The sequence below is a fragment of the Poecile atricapillus genome, chromosome 3, assembly GCF_030490865.1.
Source record: "Poecile atricapillus isolate bPoeAtr1 chromosome 3, bPoeAtr1.hap1, whole genome shotgun sequence".
NCBI lineage: Eukaryota > Metazoa > Chordata > Aves > Passeriformes > Paridae > Poecile > Poecile atricapillus.
In genome coordinates this window covers 499084-514239 of record NC_081251.1, presented here as the reverse complement: position 1 = coordinate 514239, position 15156 = coordinate 499084, and the positions used below count along the sequence as shown (strand labels likewise).

The 15156-nt window shown below is 63.8% G+C and overlaps 2 protein-coding genes across 3 annotated transcripts; one reads left to right on the top strand and one right to left on the bottom strand.

Moving 5' to 3' along the window:
• Positions 1 to 90: 90 nt before the first annotated feature.
• SLC30A3 (solute carrier family 30 member 3) lies at positions 91 to 3660 on the bottom strand. Its single transcript, XM_058834347.1, has 9 exons — positions 2969 to 3660; positions 2366 to 2903; positions 2114 to 2214; positions 1897 to 2043; positions 1663 to 1816; positions 1031 to 1235; positions 814 to 919; positions 355 to 489; positions 91 to 276 (listed from the first exon to the last, which is right to left on the bottom strand). Exons 1-9 carry the CDS (start codon positions 3600 to 3602, stop codon positions 131 to 133), a joined length of 2166 nt encoding a protein of 721 aa, XP_058690330.1. The 5' UTR covers positions 3603 to 3660; the 3' UTR covers positions 91 to 130.
• Positions 3661 to 5175: 1515 nt separating this feature from the next.
• Positions 5176 to 15063, top strand: LOC131577308 (uridine-cytidine kinase-like 1). 2 transcript variants are annotated; one of them, XM_058835025.1, is made up of 14 exons: positions 5176 to 5478; positions 5713 to 5819; positions 6042 to 6212; positions 6644 to 6715; positions 6957 to 7146; positions 7242 to 7303; positions 7591 to 7607; positions 8316 to 8414; positions 13176 to 13269; positions 13383 to 13445; positions 13538 to 13660; positions 13735 to 13842; positions 13919 to 14075; positions 14212 to 15063. In XM_058835025.1, exons 1-14 carry the CDS (start codon positions 5223 to 5225, stop codon positions 14283 to 14285), a joined length of 1593 nt encoding a protein of 530 aa, XP_058691008.1. In that variant the 5' UTR covers positions 5176 to 5222; the 3' UTR covers positions 14286 to 15063. The 2 variants fall into 2 exon arrangements, with proteins under 2 accessions (XP_058691008.1, XP_058691009.1); XM_058835026.1 differs by lacking the exon at positions 5713 to 5819 and having other exon boundaries at positions 5318 to 5478.
• The last annotated feature ends 93 nt before the right edge of the window (positions 15064 to 15156 follow it).

Sequence of the window (15156 nt, the reverse complement as noted above, 5' to 3'; positions counted from 1 at the left end):
CCACCCCAGGACTCTGCAGCAGTGGTGTGGGGTAGAGGGGAAGATGGGATCTCAAGCACTGCCCTGCTCTAGCGCAAGGAGCTGGGGCCAGGGCCACGTCTGGCCCAATGTAGCAGCGTGGGTGGGGGTCTCAGGCTCGGGGGTCCTGGCAGTGGGGACAGCCTGCTGTCTCCTCGTGGTGCTGCTCCACCTGTACCGTGCACAAGGCAAAGCCAAACCTGCTCTGGAGTCGGGCAGTGACCTCCTGCAGCACCATCTCGGCATCAGCGCTGGCATCTAGGAGCAGCAGGGCAGGGGCTCGTTCCTGGCGTGGCCCCTGGGATCCCCCGGCCATGCCCTGGGCAGGTCACTCACCCACAGCCACGTGCACCGACACCGCGGGGTGGCTCAGCGTCAGCGCCCAGAGATGGAGCTCATGGACACCCCGCACCCCGCTGGTCCCCAGCAGCACCTCCTTCACCGCATCAAACTCGAGGCCCCGCGGTGTCCCTGCCAGCAGCACCTGCTCACAGGGGCCACCCTTGGCCCCCAGCCACAGCCCCCACCTGGGTGAGGGCTCCCAGTGGAAGCCGCTGGGGCTGGGGGCTTCCCCAGGGGAACCAGGCTGAGCACGGTGGCTTTGGGGTGAGACAGGCCTCACCTTGGGGCCAATGCACCCAGCTGGGGTGGAGAGAAGGGACTGGGGGGATTCAGGTGTGGCAAGGGAAGGACACAAGAGGTGAGCTGCCTCATGGGCTGTGGCAGACACAGCTCCAGGAGCTCCTGTGCCCATCCTGCACCTGTGGTCTTACACCCCTCTCACTCACTACTCACCCTCCATGAGGACCCTGAAGACATCTCTGAGGATCGTGATGGTGGAGCCAAGGACGAAGACAGAGAAGAAGAGGGTGCTAATGGGGTCTGCGATCTTACACTGGGGCTGCAGAGAGCAGGGTGTCTGTGAGGCTGGGGGCAGAGCTGATGTGGCACCCTGCATGGGACTGCCAGAGCTGTTCCCACAGGCAGCATTGGGGCAGTCCAGCCTGGGCACCTTGAAGTAGATGATGGTGGCAGCCACGAGGACACTGACGCTCTGCAGCAGATCCCCCACCACATGGACGAAGGCTGCCCGCACGCTGGTGCTGCCAGGCAGGGGGCTGTGGCTGGGCTGGCAGGCTGCAGAGCTCTCCAGCTGCTCGTAGGCCCCTGTGCCATGGCCGTGGCCAGCAGGGGACTGGTGCAGGATGTAGGCCATGCTGGGAAGAGCAGGGCTGGCTCAGTGCCACTGACAGGGCACAGGAGCCCTGCTGGCCCTTGCTTGAGCAAAGGGGACACAGGCAGTCACACCTGGGTCTTGGGACAGTGGGACGAGTGGGGCTGGAGGTGCAGCAGGAGCAGGGCAGGGGTTTGGTCCTGGGGCTCATGACAGGGCTTGTGGGGTGCTGCTTGGGGGACCAGGGAATGTGGGGTGTGGGGCTGGAGGCACATGGACTGGAAGCCCTGGGCACAAGGAAGACAGGGAAGTGGGGGGGGGGGAAAGGCAGCAGCTGGGGGCACAAGACTGGTGCACAGGGACACAAAGTGACCTGGGGACACAGTTGGGGTTCCAGGGACACAGGTGGGGCAGGACCCAGGCTGACGGTGCACAGGGACCACGGGTGCACAGCCCCAGGCGGGACATACACCAGATTGACGCCGACGGCACAGGCGGATGTGGCCAGCATGGCTCGTGCCTCGATCTCGTAGTCATTGCTGATGATGCGGGCGGCCGCCAGGTAGACAAGGGCTGCGGTCACAACCCAGATAGAGAGAACAGAGGCCAGTGCACCCAGTGTCTCTGTGGGATGACACCCATCAGCACCCAACCCGGCCATGGGGGTCCCCTGGAGCCCCGCAGGGCCGTGCCCCTCAGCTCACCCGAGCGGTGCCAACCAAAGGTCATGGTTTTGGTGGGTGGGCGGTTGGAGACCCAGAGGGAGAAGAGGCTGACGGACATGCTGCCCACGTCTGTCAGCAGGTGGGCTGCATCGGTCATGACGGCCAGGCTGTGTGCCAGGTACCCACCTGTGGGCACAGAGCAGCTGGCAGCCTGTGCCCTGCTGGCAGCCCCCCACCCTGGCCCGGCCGCTGTTACCTATCACCTCCCCGACCATGAAGAGGCAGCAGACAGCACAGGCGATGCTCAGCTGCTGACGGGCCTGGAGCCTGCCCTGCCCAGGGCTGGGGGTTGGGGGGCTGCAGCGGCAGCGGGGATCTGGGGGGGCCGCCAGTGCCCAAGGGTCTGGAGAGCCTGTGAAGAGACTAGGGGCGGGGGTCACGGCCGGCAGCACCGGGCAGGTGCTCCCTGCCCGGAACCCCCGGGGGTCCTGCTACCGCCCGGTGTTACGCAGCCGGGCAGCCGGTGCAACCGGGCAGTCGGTGCAGCCGGGCAGTCGGTGCAGCCGGGCAGTCGGTCCCCAGCGGGACAAGCAGCCGCGGCACCGGCGGCAGCAGCAGGAGGCGGTGGCGCGGGGGTCCCGCCGGAACCGGAGACTGGAGCGGTGCGGGTACCCGCGGGGAGGTGCAGTTGGGAGCGAGGTGCTGTGCCTGCGGCCGGGCTGCGGGACGTGAGGCGAGGGGAAGGGGCGGCGGGGGCCGAGGTCCTGGTGCGTGGGGCAGCAGTGCGGGAGCGGGGACGGACAGCTCACAGGGACGGGGGCTAATGGATGGACCGTGCCGGTGTGGGCGAGTGACGGATGGATGGTACCGGTGTGCGTGGGCGGCGTTTGGGCGCCGATAGATGCGGGACGGACACCCGAGGGGGGGAGCGAGGCTGCCGCACGGTGGGGCCGGTTCCGCTTGAGCGGAGGTGCCGGTGGCGGGGTGAACGTGCCGGTGGCGGGGGTGACGGTGCAAGTGGCGGATGGTCAGGGCTGGCGCGGGGACTGCGGAGGTGCCCATGTCCGTGTCGGATGGATGAAGGCGTGGGCGCGGGCGGGGAGGGACGTGCCGGGAGTGCCGGTGTCGGGGGTGGGGGGGTGCGAGCCGGGCAGCGCGGGACGTGCCGGGGGCTTGCGGGTGCCGAGGGAGCTGGGGGCGATGGGGGTGATGGAGGTGCCGGCAGTGCGGGTGCGGGAGGACCGAGGGTTGCAGATGCGGGGGATAATGGAGGTGGTGGTGCGAGGAATTGCCGGGAGCCCTGGGAAGTGACGGGGTGCCGGAGCCAGGATAACGGGGGTGCCGATTGTGGAGGTGCTAGTGCCGGTAACGGGGCTGTCGGGACGATGGTGTGCCGGTGGTGATGGAAGTGCCGGTGGTGACTGGAGTGTCGGAGGTGCCGGGGCAATGGGGATGCCAGAGATGGGAGTGCCGGTGATGGAAGTGCCGTCGGCGCCGCAGGCGCCGGTGATGGAGTTGTGCCGGCGGTGGTGGGGGTGCCGGGGTGATGGGTGCCAGGGTGATGGGATGCCGGGGCGATGGGTGCCGGGGTGATGGGATGCCGGGGCGATGGGTGCCAGGGTGATGGGATGCCAAGGCGATGGGTGCCGGTGCCGGCGGTACCTCTTGAGGCGCAGGCTGCCGTCGGAGCGGCCGTTCCGCGGGCTGACCAGGCGGGCGCTCTCGGTGCCGGTCGGGGGCTCCATCCCGGGAGCGAGCGGCACCGCGGGCACCGGCACCGCCGAGCCCCGCCCCTGCCGTGACTCCGCCCCCAGCGCGGGTGGCGGGGTGGTCCCGCCCGCGGGTCCGCGCTCGAACGGGGGCGGCCCCGGCGGCGTGCGGGGGATGGAGAGGGGCTGGAGAGGGGCTGGAGAGGGGCTGGAGAGGGGCTGGAGAGGGGCTGGAGAGGGGCTGGAGAGGAGCTGGAGAGGGGCTGGAGAGGAGCTGGAGAGGGGCTGGAGAGGGGCTGGAGAGGGGCTGGAGAGGGGCTGGAGAGGGGCTGGAGAGGAGCTGGAGAGGGGCTGGAGAGGAGCTGGAGAGGAGCTGGAGAAGGGCTGGAGAGGGGCTGGAGAGGGGCTGGAGAGGGGCTGCGAGGGTGTTGCGGTCCGATGGATCTCCAGGCAAATACATGGGAGCTGTGCGTAAGGGGCGCTCTGCCACAGGAGAAGCTCTTCGGGGACAGGGCTCAGCCTCACCTCTTGTCCCTGGGCAGGTGATGACACAATTGATCCTGGAAGCCGTCTGTGCACAGGAAGGACAGGAAAGGAGCTGAGGAGAACCCGGCACGGTGTCACCGACGGGGATTGTGCCTGACCATTCCAATCACCCTCGGCGGTGAAATGCCGAGCCCGGTGCACGACGGGCGTGCGGGGCACAGTGTCTGCCCAGGTTACAGGAAGGCTTTTCACACTGTTCCGCTTGGGATCCTCAGCGAGAAGTGTTGGGAGCACGGGCTGGATGAGCCGGGAGGGGCTGCATTGAACTGGGGCTGCGTGGCCGAGCCCGGAGCAGGGTATTCACCGTCTGGTAAAGACCAGTGTAACCTCGGGGTTAGTACTGAGTCCAGTCCCGCCTCCTTTAGGGACCTGGAGGGCAGACAGAGCACCCTCAGCACGGTGACAGATGACAACCGACCGGGGATAGGTGGGTGGTGCTGCTCCGTAGTGCGGAGGGATTCAAGATGGGCTGCAGAGACAGGGGGCAGGAGCTTGGGGAGGGTCAGCACGGGGCAGTGCAGGGCCCTGCTCTGGAGGGGACAACCTCAGGACGGGCACCGGGCACCCGGCTGGGAAGCAGCTCCGCAGAAAAGGCTCCGGGGGTCCTGGGAGACACCGAGTTGACCATGAACCAACAATGCACCCTTGGCGCGTCCTGGACACCCCTGGGGCTGGAGCGCTGGCTCCCCAGGACACGCGGGACAGGACAGGCTGGGGAGAGCCCGCCGAGCACCCTGTGATGCTGCAGGGCTGGAGCGGCTCTGCCGGGGTGAGGCTGAGGGAGCTGCAGAGCCCCGGGGATCCCTGGCTGTGACACCTCTGGGGAGGCGTCTGCAGGTGAGCCCAGCGCTCGGGGCTGCCGGGGCGGGGCCGGGGCGGGGCCGGACCAGGGGCGGGGGCGGGGCCTGTTCGGGGCGGGGCGGGGCCTGACGGGGCGGGGGCGGGGCCTGACGGGGTGGGGCGGGGCCTGATGGGGCGGGGGCGGGGCCTGATGGGGCAGGGGCGGGGCCTGACGGGGCGGGGCGGGGCCTGACGGGGCGGGGCGGGGCCTGTTCCCCGGGCCCTGTGCGGCACCGCCTGTCCCGGCAGCCCCCGCGGCCACGCGCGGCGATGGCGGCGGCGGGTGCGGAGGAGCGGCGGGGCACGACGGGGCCGGAGCGCGGCCACAGCTCCGGCCCCGGCCCGCTGGGCTCTCTGCTCAGCCGGTTGCCGCTGGCGCCCGCCCCGGCCCCGCGGCGGCGCACCGCCAGCCAGTGCAAGCCGGAGCCGCCGCTGCTGCGCACCAGCAAACGGACTATCTACACGGCCGGGCGGCCGCCCTGGTACAGCGAGACCGGCGCGCCCGTAGATGAGGCCTTTGTCATCGGTGAGTGGCGGAACGGGGCCGGGGAGGGGATGGAGCCGGAGCAGAAAGGAGATGGAGCCGAGACTGGGCCGGGGAGGGGATGGAGGCCAGACCGGGGCCAGGGTCGGGCCGCAGTCGGAAATCGTGGAACCGGGCCCCGAGCGACGTCCGAGGAGGGGCTGGGACCGGGCTGGAGCCGGATCCGGGGCCGTGACGGATCCGGGGCCGGGGCGGTGCCCCCGCCGCTCCCCGCAGGCCTGTGCGGCGGCAGCGCCTCAGGCAAGACCACGGTGGCGACGCGGATCATCGAGGCGCTGGACGTGCCCTGGGTCGTGCTGCTCTCCATGGACTCCTTCTACAAGGTGCGGGACGGGGGGCCCGGGGGTCCGGCACGGCGCTGAGCGCTGCCGATGGTCGCGGTTCCAGCGGGCTGCTGAGTGGTGCTGATGCTCGTGGGTCCAGGGACCCGGTGCGACACTGGGCCGTGCTGGTGCCTGCGGATGCCAGGATCCGGCGCGGTGCTGAGTGGTGCTGGTGCCCCGGGCATCCGGCACCGAGCTGAGCACTGCCCGTGCCGCCTGCAGGTGCTGGACGAGGGGCAGCAGGCGCTGGCAGCCCGCAGCGACTACAACTTCGACCACCCCGATGCCTTTGACTTTGAGCTGCTCGTCAGCGTCCTGCGCAAGCTCAAGAAGGGCAAGAGCGTGAAGGTGCCGGTGTACGACTTCACCACTCACAGCCGGCGCCGCGAGTGGGTGGGTGCCACAGGGGCCACCCTGGGCCAGGGTGGCAGAGTCCCGGGGGGGGGAACACCTCTGGTGCTGCAGGGCCTAGAAGGCTAAAGGGATGGGGTGGCTTGGGATTGTCATTCTGGGGAGACTGGGGGTGGATCTGCAAACAGGCCAGCACAGACATGAGGGAGGGGCTCAGTGTGGAGGGGTGCTGGGGCAGATGGCATTGAGCAGAGGCTTGGGTTCTGGAGCAAGGTTCAGGGTCTGTCCTGGGCTGGAGCATCATGCATAGGGATGAACTAGGGCTCCAAGACAGCGGGTGCAGCAGGACATCTATGGGGGGCCCCAACACAGTGGTGGAAACCCGGGGAGATCAGTGCCCTGTCTGTGTCAGTGTTGGTGCTGCCATGGCATGTGAGAGAAGCAGGACAAACCCAGCTTCTGTTTGCCTGCAGAAAACAGTGTATGGGGCCAATGTCATCGTGTTCGAAGGGATCCTGGCCTTCGCCAACAAGGAGCTGCTCAAGGTATCGCTGCCTCAGGTGGCTGCTGGCCTGGGAGGGGATGTGTGCCTGCAGCAGCACAGGCACTGGCCCACTGCAGCAGAGGGGGCTGTGGAGGGAAAGGCCACCCCACTTGCTGGCAGAACACTGCGTGTCAGAGGCCTCAGGGGAGGTGATGCTGGGTGGCACTGCTGGGTGGTAGAGGGGAATAACACAGGTACGATGAGAGCTGCATAGGGGGTGCTCACCCCTCCCAGTTTTCCAGCTTCTGGACATGAAAGTGTTTGTGGACACGGACTCCGACATCCGTCTGGTGCGGCGGCTGCAGCGCGACATCATGGAGCGTGGGCGCGATGTTGCGGGGGTCATCAAGCAGTACAACAAGTTTGTGAAGCCGGCCTTCGAGCAGTACATCGAGCCCACCGTGCAGGTTGCTGACATCGTGGTGCCCAGGGGTGAGGCCAGAGCTGACCCTGGCATTGGGAGTGGGTGATCTGGGGCAGGGGTAGGTCAGCGTCCGCCCCACCTGGCTCTTCTGCTCCACTCGCAGGTGGGGAAAACTTCGTGGCGCTGGACCTCATTGTGCAGCACGTGCACAGCCAGCTGGAGAAGGTGAGCCAGGGCTGAGGAAGAGAAGGGTCCTGCATGCATGCAGAGGGCAGGATGTGTCTGCACGCAGACCTGTGCTCCTGGAGCACCTGGGGGGGGTCTTGACATCATCTCTCCCTTCTCAAAAGGCCCTGGCATGGTGCCTGGGGGAGCAGATCTCTGAAGTGGGCACTGGGGAGGAGGGTGGGGAGCCCCCTGGGCTGTTGTGATGGCTGTGCTGGCCTGTGAGTGACTGACAGGGTGTCCTTCCTGTTCCCTCGTGCTGCGCCGATGACCTCTCCACCATCCAGCGGGAGATTACAGTCAGGTACGTGGGACCCACCACTGCAGAGGAGCCAGTTCTGCCTTTGGGGGGGCTGCTGGCAGCCACTGCATTCCAAGTCTTGCTGCCTTCCTGTCCCTGCTGGTAGAGCTTTGCTGAGGTGCCTGAGCCAGGGCTGCAATGGCTGTTGCCAGCTCCTTGGGGTCTCTCTGGCTGCAGCTGTGGGCTCTGTGTGACACATCCCACACTGCGGCTGATGGAGGTGGCCAGCTCCCTGCCCTGGTCCTGTCCCTTTCTGAAGCAGGGCTCCTGTCCTGACTGCTGAGTTACCCTGGGCTGTTCACTTCTGCAGGAGAAGTGCCCTGCATGGTCCCTGTTCCTGGCAGTTCATGTCCCATTTGAGCAGGACAGCCCTTGTCCCTCACATGGTGCACAGCCTGGTCCCAGGGTGCATGGCAATGTCCTGCCCTGCAGAGCTGCTAGTCCTGGTGCTTGCCAAGGCTGGTGCTGCAGAGGCTGCAGTATGTGTGGTCCAGGAGGTTTGCCCCAGTCTTTTTGGGTAGTCTGGCTCTGGGATCTCGTGCCTGGTATCAGACTTGGGGCATTCTTCAGGATCCAGGCGGGAAGGCCAAGCACGATGCTGACTTTTCAGGGGAGTTCTGGAGCCTTCCTTTGGCAGGGTCATGTCCCTCTAAGGGCCCAGTGCTGTGGCTGTGCATTTGCTGCACAGCTCTGATCCCCTTCCTCCTGCAGGGCAGCCCTGGCCTCTGCCCACCAAGGACAGCCGCTGCCGAAGACGCTGAGCGTCCTGGAGAGCACGCCGCAGGTGCGGGGCATGCACACCATCATCAGGTACATCCCTGCCCCCAGAGCCCTTCTCTAGGCTGGTTGGTGGGGTCACACCACAAGGCCTGGGGTGAGTTTTTCCCCTCTGCCCCTGGGATCTCAGTCGTGGGTGTTGGCCTGGAGCAGAATAGCTGAGTGGAGCTGGCCCCATGGGCACTTCTCTGGTGACCAGATCTCTGCACATCTGCTTTGGGTGATTCCTGAGCCAAAGGCAGGCTTTTCCTACATTGGGAGGGGACTGGTTGTCTCTTTCCTCACTGGAGCACAGGTGGAACAGCTGGTGGCATGGAGCAGGGTACCTTTTGCCCCTCTCCCAGGACACTCAGGTTTAGAGCTAGCTTAGAGAAGGGACCTGGGCAGCTGCTTCTATGATTCCACTGCTCTTGGTCTTTTCATTCCCCTCTGATGCTCCTTTTTTCCAGTTGACAGTAGCATCATTTAGTGGAGGGTCAAGGGCTGAGGCCTTTGGGGCTGCTGAGAGGTTCCTTGTTTCTGTGGCTGCAGAACCTCCAGCCCCCTGTGTTTCTCCACAGCAGGGCGGGGATGTTGAGCTCAGTCAGGTCCTCCTGTGCCTGCTCGTGCTGTGCTTGCTTTGGCACCTGGCTTGGTTTGGGAAGTGTAATGTCCTTGTGCGAGACCTGGAGAGGACTGAGAGCACTTTCAGTGAGGTTGCAGATGATACCAGGCTGTGTGGGATGTGGATCCACTGGAGAGCAGGAAGGCTCTGCAGAGGGATTGGGACAGGCTGGGTGGATGTGGGATCAGCAGCGTGAGGGTCAGCAAGACCAGGTACCAGGTCCTGCTCTTGGGTCACAACAACCCCGTGAAGCACTCCAGGCTGGGACAGAGGGGCTGAAAAACTAGAAAGGCCCTGGGGGTGTTGGTCAGCAGTGGCTCAGCATGAGCCCAGATGGGCAAGAGGCCAGTGGCACTTGGGCTCTCCCAGCTGGGCACTGCTGGGGCACCTCCAGTGCTGGGGGCAGCTCTGGGCCCCTCTTGACAGGAGAGCCCTGGAGGGCCTGGAGCGTGTCCAGGGCAGGGAACGGAGCTGGGAAGGGGCTGGAGCCCCAGGAGAGGCTGAGGGAGCTGGGAAAGGGGCTCAGCCTGGAGAAAAGGAGGCTCATATAGCTCTATGTTCTCTATAGCTTCCTGACAGGTGGATGCAGCCAGGAGGGGTTGGGCTCTGCTCCCATGGAAAAAGGGACAGGACAAGAGGAAACTGCCTCAGGCTGCTCCAGAGATTTAGGTTGGATATTGGGAGCAGTTTCTTCGTGGAAAGGGTTGTCCAGCATTGGCACAGCTGCGCCAGGTAGTGGTGGAGGCCCCATTCCTGGTGGAATTTAGAAACCACATGGGTGTGGCACTTGGGGTGTGGGCTAGCGGTGGCCTTGGCAGTGCTGAGGAAGCAACTGGATTTGATCTCAAAGGGCTTTTCTAGCTCAAATATTTCATGATCTTCTGATACTCATGACCACATGCAGGCTGGGCACCTCGGTTCCTTCTCCTCACTCCTTCCTCCTGTGGAAGCACAGCTCCAAGACAGGCTGTAGAACCTGTGGTGTAAGCTGTGGCACCTCAGGTGTGCCAGGCAGGGCCCTGTGCCTCGTGTCCCTCCCCTGGGCTGTGGCTCCACCTTTGTACCACAAGTGCCTGATGACCTTAATCTGCTGAGGCTCAGGGCTGTGCTAGGCTGCCCTGGGTTGGGCTTTGCCTGGAGCTGCAGGGCTTTGGCACCATTGGCCTCACGTGACTGTGCTGATGCCACGTGGGAGCAGGGCCAGGGGTAGTGGGGAGGCAGCTTAGCCCATTGCAGATGGTGTATAAGAAATGCCATATTTCTGAGGAACATCAACGCAGCCTGTCAGCCACCCCTGAAATCCTTCTGGGCCAGTGCCTTTCCCAAACCTTTGAGCTGAGGAGCTCTGCTGGGTGTCTGTGTTAGGGAGCCTGTGCTTCTGCTGAGACTTGGCAGCACTCATTGGCTTCTGTGTCACTTGGGCATGGCACAGGGCTGTTGCTGGTCACCACCTGTGACCCTCTTCTCCTAAGGTGCTGCCTTTGCCTGCTGCCCTTCTGTTGGGCTCCCAGAGAGCTCTGGGTGGTGAGAATCAAACACACCTTAAGCCACATTTCCTGCACCTCCATGTGCAAAGTTACTGCATCTTGGCAGATCTGTCTCCTGTCTCTGTTAATTAAATCATACAGTGGTTTGGGTCAGAGGGACCCTTAGAGGCTGCCTAGTTCAGCCCCTGACATTGGCAGGGAACCTTTTACTGCACCAGGTTCCAGCTGCTGCAGTGCTCCTGGAGCGCTGCTGCTCCCACCAGCACAGCCTTTCCAAGCCTTGAAGTGTCCAGCCCAGCACCTGCATCACTGCAGAGCTATGAGCCAGGATTCTTCTCCCTCCTTTTCCTGTCTGGTCTTTCCCAGTGCTGCTCTCTAGGATGCAGATGGTCAATCCTGGCATGTCAGCCAGCACCATTCCCTGTTGTTCCACACCAGAGGCTCCACCCATCTGTCTGCTGGGAAGGTGTTGGTGGCAGCAGATGAGCATCGTCCTGGCAAATCCAGGCTGGCATGCAGGGGAAGCACTTTCTAGAGCAATTTCCTGCTGTTGTGGAGAGACAGAAACCAAAAACAAGTCTCACAGTGGAATAGCTGCACAGTTTGAGTCATGAGGCTACGAATAGATGGGGTATGAAGGATGCAGTGTCAGGATGAGGAGGAATGGTATCCCACTGAGATACTGAGAAGTTCCTCGGTCGAGGGTGGTGAGGCTCTGCCACAAGCTGTCCAGGATAGCTGGCTGCCCCAAGGTCAGGCTGGACAGGGTTTGGGGAGACCTGGCCTAATAGAAGGTGCTGCTGCCCATGGCAGGGCAGTGGGACAAGATGACTTCTAAGGTCCCTCCCAACACAAACTGTTCTGGGATTCTGTAACCCATTCATTCCCAGATTTCCTGGAGCCTTGCTGTACCAGCTGGCTCGCACCTGCAGCCAGTCCAGTTCATGCACAGAGCTGATGCCATGGTCAGGGCCCAGGACCATCCTCCTGGTCCCCTGTTGTCTCCTGAGCGTGCTAGGGGAGGCTGAGGTTGTCAGGAGCGCCAGCTGTGGTGCTGCATGCCCAGCTGCAGGCTCCCAACATGTGCTGCAGTGTGCTGAGGTTCCTCTTGCCTCCTCTATGGATAGGAGCTGTGTGTTTCCTCAGCTTCACCCAAGCAGTGATGCTGTGGGGCGATGGGGACAGCCATGGCCCTTTGGCAGTGCTCTGCCAGCTGAGGAGGTGGGACAGTGGCACTGATGGATCCTGGTAACCTGCTCCTGCCAAACGTGTCTGGGCTGCCCTCCCTGGCACAGCCCTTCCCCCTGCCCTGCTTGTGCCCTGGTCATGGAGAAGCTTCATGGTTGTGCCTCTGCACTGGGGCCTGGGGTGCTTCCCCATCCCCAGAGGAGCTGCCCTCTGCAGTGGGGTCCATCCCAGCCAGCCAGGGGCCAGAACAGCCGGTGTGGGTCTCAGTGGGGACAGCTGCCTGGGACAGGACAGGCTGCCATGGAGACAGGGAGGCTGCTGGCCTTGGGCTGCTCCCAAGCTGCTGTGGGTGGATGGGTGGGTGCCACCCACCTGTGAGTGCACGCTGGCAGCTCACTCTGGGAGCTGTAGGCAGGGTGCCTGCTCCTTTCAGACCAGAACTGATCTTCTGCCTCCCCTGGGGGTGCTCTCTCTGCCCAGGGATTTGGGAATGCCCGTATGCCATGGTCACTGCAGGTGCTCAGCTGTGAGCAACCCTGGAATGGCTGCAGGAACACACAGGGACAGCAGTGACTGTTCATCCTCCTCTGAGTGCCTCGGTGGGGCTGTCTGTCATCCAGTGAGGTGTAAGAAATGGCAGATGGTCTTAAAATACAGAGTAAAAATATTCCATATCCTTCTGCCTCTTCAGGAGTGTTGCTAGCTCCACCTCTTCCATCTGGGAATGGGTAGGTGTCTGTGGGACTTTGTCCTCATGTTCCCCACGAGGCTGGTGGCCAGGGTGCTCTCAGTAGGAAAATCCATCCACTTTCCCTCTGCTGTGGGGTTAGTGCCCTGCATGCAGGGCTGGCTTTACCCCTCCTGGGGGAGGAGAGAGGTTTCCTGGGAATTGTGGCCCCATGGCAGCTTTGTTCTGGTTTGTGTTTGTTTTACATCTTGCTGCCTTCAGTACGTCAGAGCTGTGAAAAGGGCACGAGGGGTATTTCAGAGTCACCTGGTTCTTGGCAGTGCTTTATCTCTGGCTTGGTGTGTAGTGGGGAGAGCTGAGGACATGTTCAACAACTTTTTTCTGTCACCCAGCATGCTCAGCCATGGTGCACTATATCCCCTTCCACAGTGGGGTCCTAGTCCATCCTGGCTCTGCTCCTGTAACCTCCCAGGCTCCCCAACACTCACCCACTGCTCCTGATTTTGTGCTGCCCCAGGACTGATAGTCCTGCCTGACCTGTTCGTACTCCCCATTCTCTCCCAGCTCTCTCTGGTGTCTGTAACTGGTGTTGCATCTCCCTCCCAGGGTAACTAAGCCACTCTCTTGCCTCTGTGGTCCTGTCTAAGACAAAAGCTGAGGTCTCAGTGAGCCCCACAGTGCAGGTGATCACTGACTGTGTCACTCCAAGAATGCTCTGGTTCCCACAGACTGGGACTGCTGTCCATGTTGGTTGGCCTCTGGAGCCCCAAGTGTGGTCTGCAGGAGATGGCAGGGTGTTCTCATCTCACATGTGTCATCCCTCCCAGGAACAAGGACACGACCAGGGACGAATTTATCTTCTACTCCAAGCGCCTGATGCGGCTGCTGATCGAACATGCCTTGTCCTTCCTGCCACTGAAGGTGAGTGACCACTCTCGGGTGTAGCCACAGCCCCATGCCCATCTTCCCTTCTGGGTGCCCCCACTCACGTGGGGTCTGCTCCCCCCACACTCCCTGTGCTCCCCTTTCTGCAGTCGGTCACTGTGGAGACGCCCCAGGGCACGATGTACGAGGGGAAACGGTTCCACAGGCAGCGGGTGAGACACGATCCCTGCTCCCCGTGAGAGCACAGCTCCTGGGGTCAGCATGCACTGGGAGCACCCAGCACGTGTCCCTGCCCCTTTCCCAGATCACCGGCGTGTCCATCCTGCGAGCAGGCGAGACCATGGAGCAGGCCCTGACCGCTGTCTGCAAGGACATCCGCCTGGGCAAGATCCTCATCCAGACCAACCTGGACACGGGGGAGCCTGAGGTGAGTCGGGCTGCAGCCTGGCACACAGCCATGCACCCCTGGCACGTCACCAACCGCCCTCCTTCCCTCCCCAGCTCCACTACCTGCGCCTGCCCAAGGAGATCAGCGAGGACTACGTCATCCTGATGGACAGCACCGTGTCCACGGGGGCCGCGGCCATGATGGCTGTGCGCGTGCTGCTGGTGAGGGGCCGGGCAGGGGGGCTGGGGCGTGAGATCTCTGCTCCCAGCTGGGCTCTCACATCTCCGTGTGCCACAGGACCACGATGTGCAGGAGGACAGGATCTTCCTGCTGTCGCTGCTGATGGCGGAGATGGGGGTGCACTCCGTGGCATACGCCTTTCCCCGTGTCCACATCATCACCACCGCTGTGGACAAGCGGGTCAACGAAGAGTTCCACATCATCCCGGGCATCGGTGAGGGGGACCAGGCTGTGCTGTACCTCGTGGCTGAGGCCAGCAGCCCTAGGAATGGATAGCCTCGCAGCCACACCGAGGGGACTCTGGTGGAGCTGCTGCTGCTGTCCCTTCACTTTGTCCCTTTCTCTGCCAGGTAACTTTGGAGACAGATACTTTGGCACCGATGGCCCCTCAGCCTGGTGTGAGAGCGACAGCATGGACTGCTGAACTGGCTGGCCACAGGACCATGGAGCAGGCTGGCTGCAGGGCTGGCCCCCATCCCTGCCCCCAGGAGAGGCCCTGAGCTGCCAGCTGTGCCCACCTGCCAGCCCCCGGCTCTCCGGACCTGCACCACAAGCCCCTGCTGCTGCTCTCCCTCTCCCCCAAAGGACCAATCCTCCCCAGGGAGGAGAAGAGAGGGATGGCCTCTCCTGTGGACCATGGAGAGGGGACATTTAGGGACATTCCTTGCTCCCAGAGCCCTGCCTTTGGGCCTGGGCCAGCCGTGCCTCCGAAGGGGGTGGTGGCCTCCCTGTGGCTGTGCCTGAGGGGGTGCTCACCTTCTGCCCAGGGGAAGAGAGAGACGGGCTCCAGTCCAGGTGCGCTCTGTGCCTGCAATCCGTATTTATTTGTATTTATTGTGGGCAGCCCCCAGCTCCAGTGGGACCCTCCAACATCAGGGACTGGACCTCATGGATCCACCCTGTTCCCGCTACTCCACACTCGATCCCTGGTCCCAGGAGATGGGGGGTTGGCATCGAGCTGCCTTCCCGGTGCTGTCCCATCCCTGGTGCGCGGTGCCGGTGACCAGGGAGCAGTGAGGTGTTCCCGGTGCTGCCCTTGTTGCTCAGGTTCTTTTTTCAAAGGGCAGCGGCAGCCTTGCCCCGCTCGCCCCGCGGCAGCAGGAGGTTTCGGGGGTGGGGGGCCTGCCCGCGCTGTCCCGGGGCCCGGCCGTGTCCTCAGCGCCGCCTCCCCGCCTTTTGTACCAATAAAGGAGCAGCGCGATCCCGTGTGCCGCTTCCTGCTGCCGCCGGAGCACGGCCGGGCAGTGCCGGCTGTCCCGGGGGCCGGGGCGGGCTGGCCGCTGTCCTGTGTCCTG

Coding starts and splice junctions, on each gene's coding strand:
- SLC30A3 (XM_058834347.1), bottom strand. CDS start 3,602: ATGGAGCCCCCGACCGGCACCGAGAGCGCCCGCCTGGTCAGCCCGCGG. Junction 2,904..2,968: donor CCCCGACACCGGCACTCCCG/GCACGTCCCTCC, acceptor GCACCTCCGCAG/TCCCCGCGCCAGCCCTGACC. Junction 920..1,030: donor CCACCATCATCTACTTCAAG/GTGCCCAGGCTG, acceptor TGCTCTCTGCAG/CCCCAGTGTAAGATCGCAGA.
- LOC131577308 (XM_058835025.1), top strand. CDS start 5,223: ATGGCGGCGGCGGGTGCGGAGGAGCGGCGGGGCACGACGGGGCCGGAG. Junction 5,820..6,041: donor CCATGGACTCCTTCTACAAG/GTGCGGGACGGG, acceptor TGCCGCCTGCAG/GTGCTGGACGAGGGGCAGCA. Junction 13,270..13,382: donor TGTCCTTCCTGCCACTGAAG/GTGAGTGACCAC, acceptor CCCTTTCTGCAG/TCGGTCACTGTGGAGACGCC.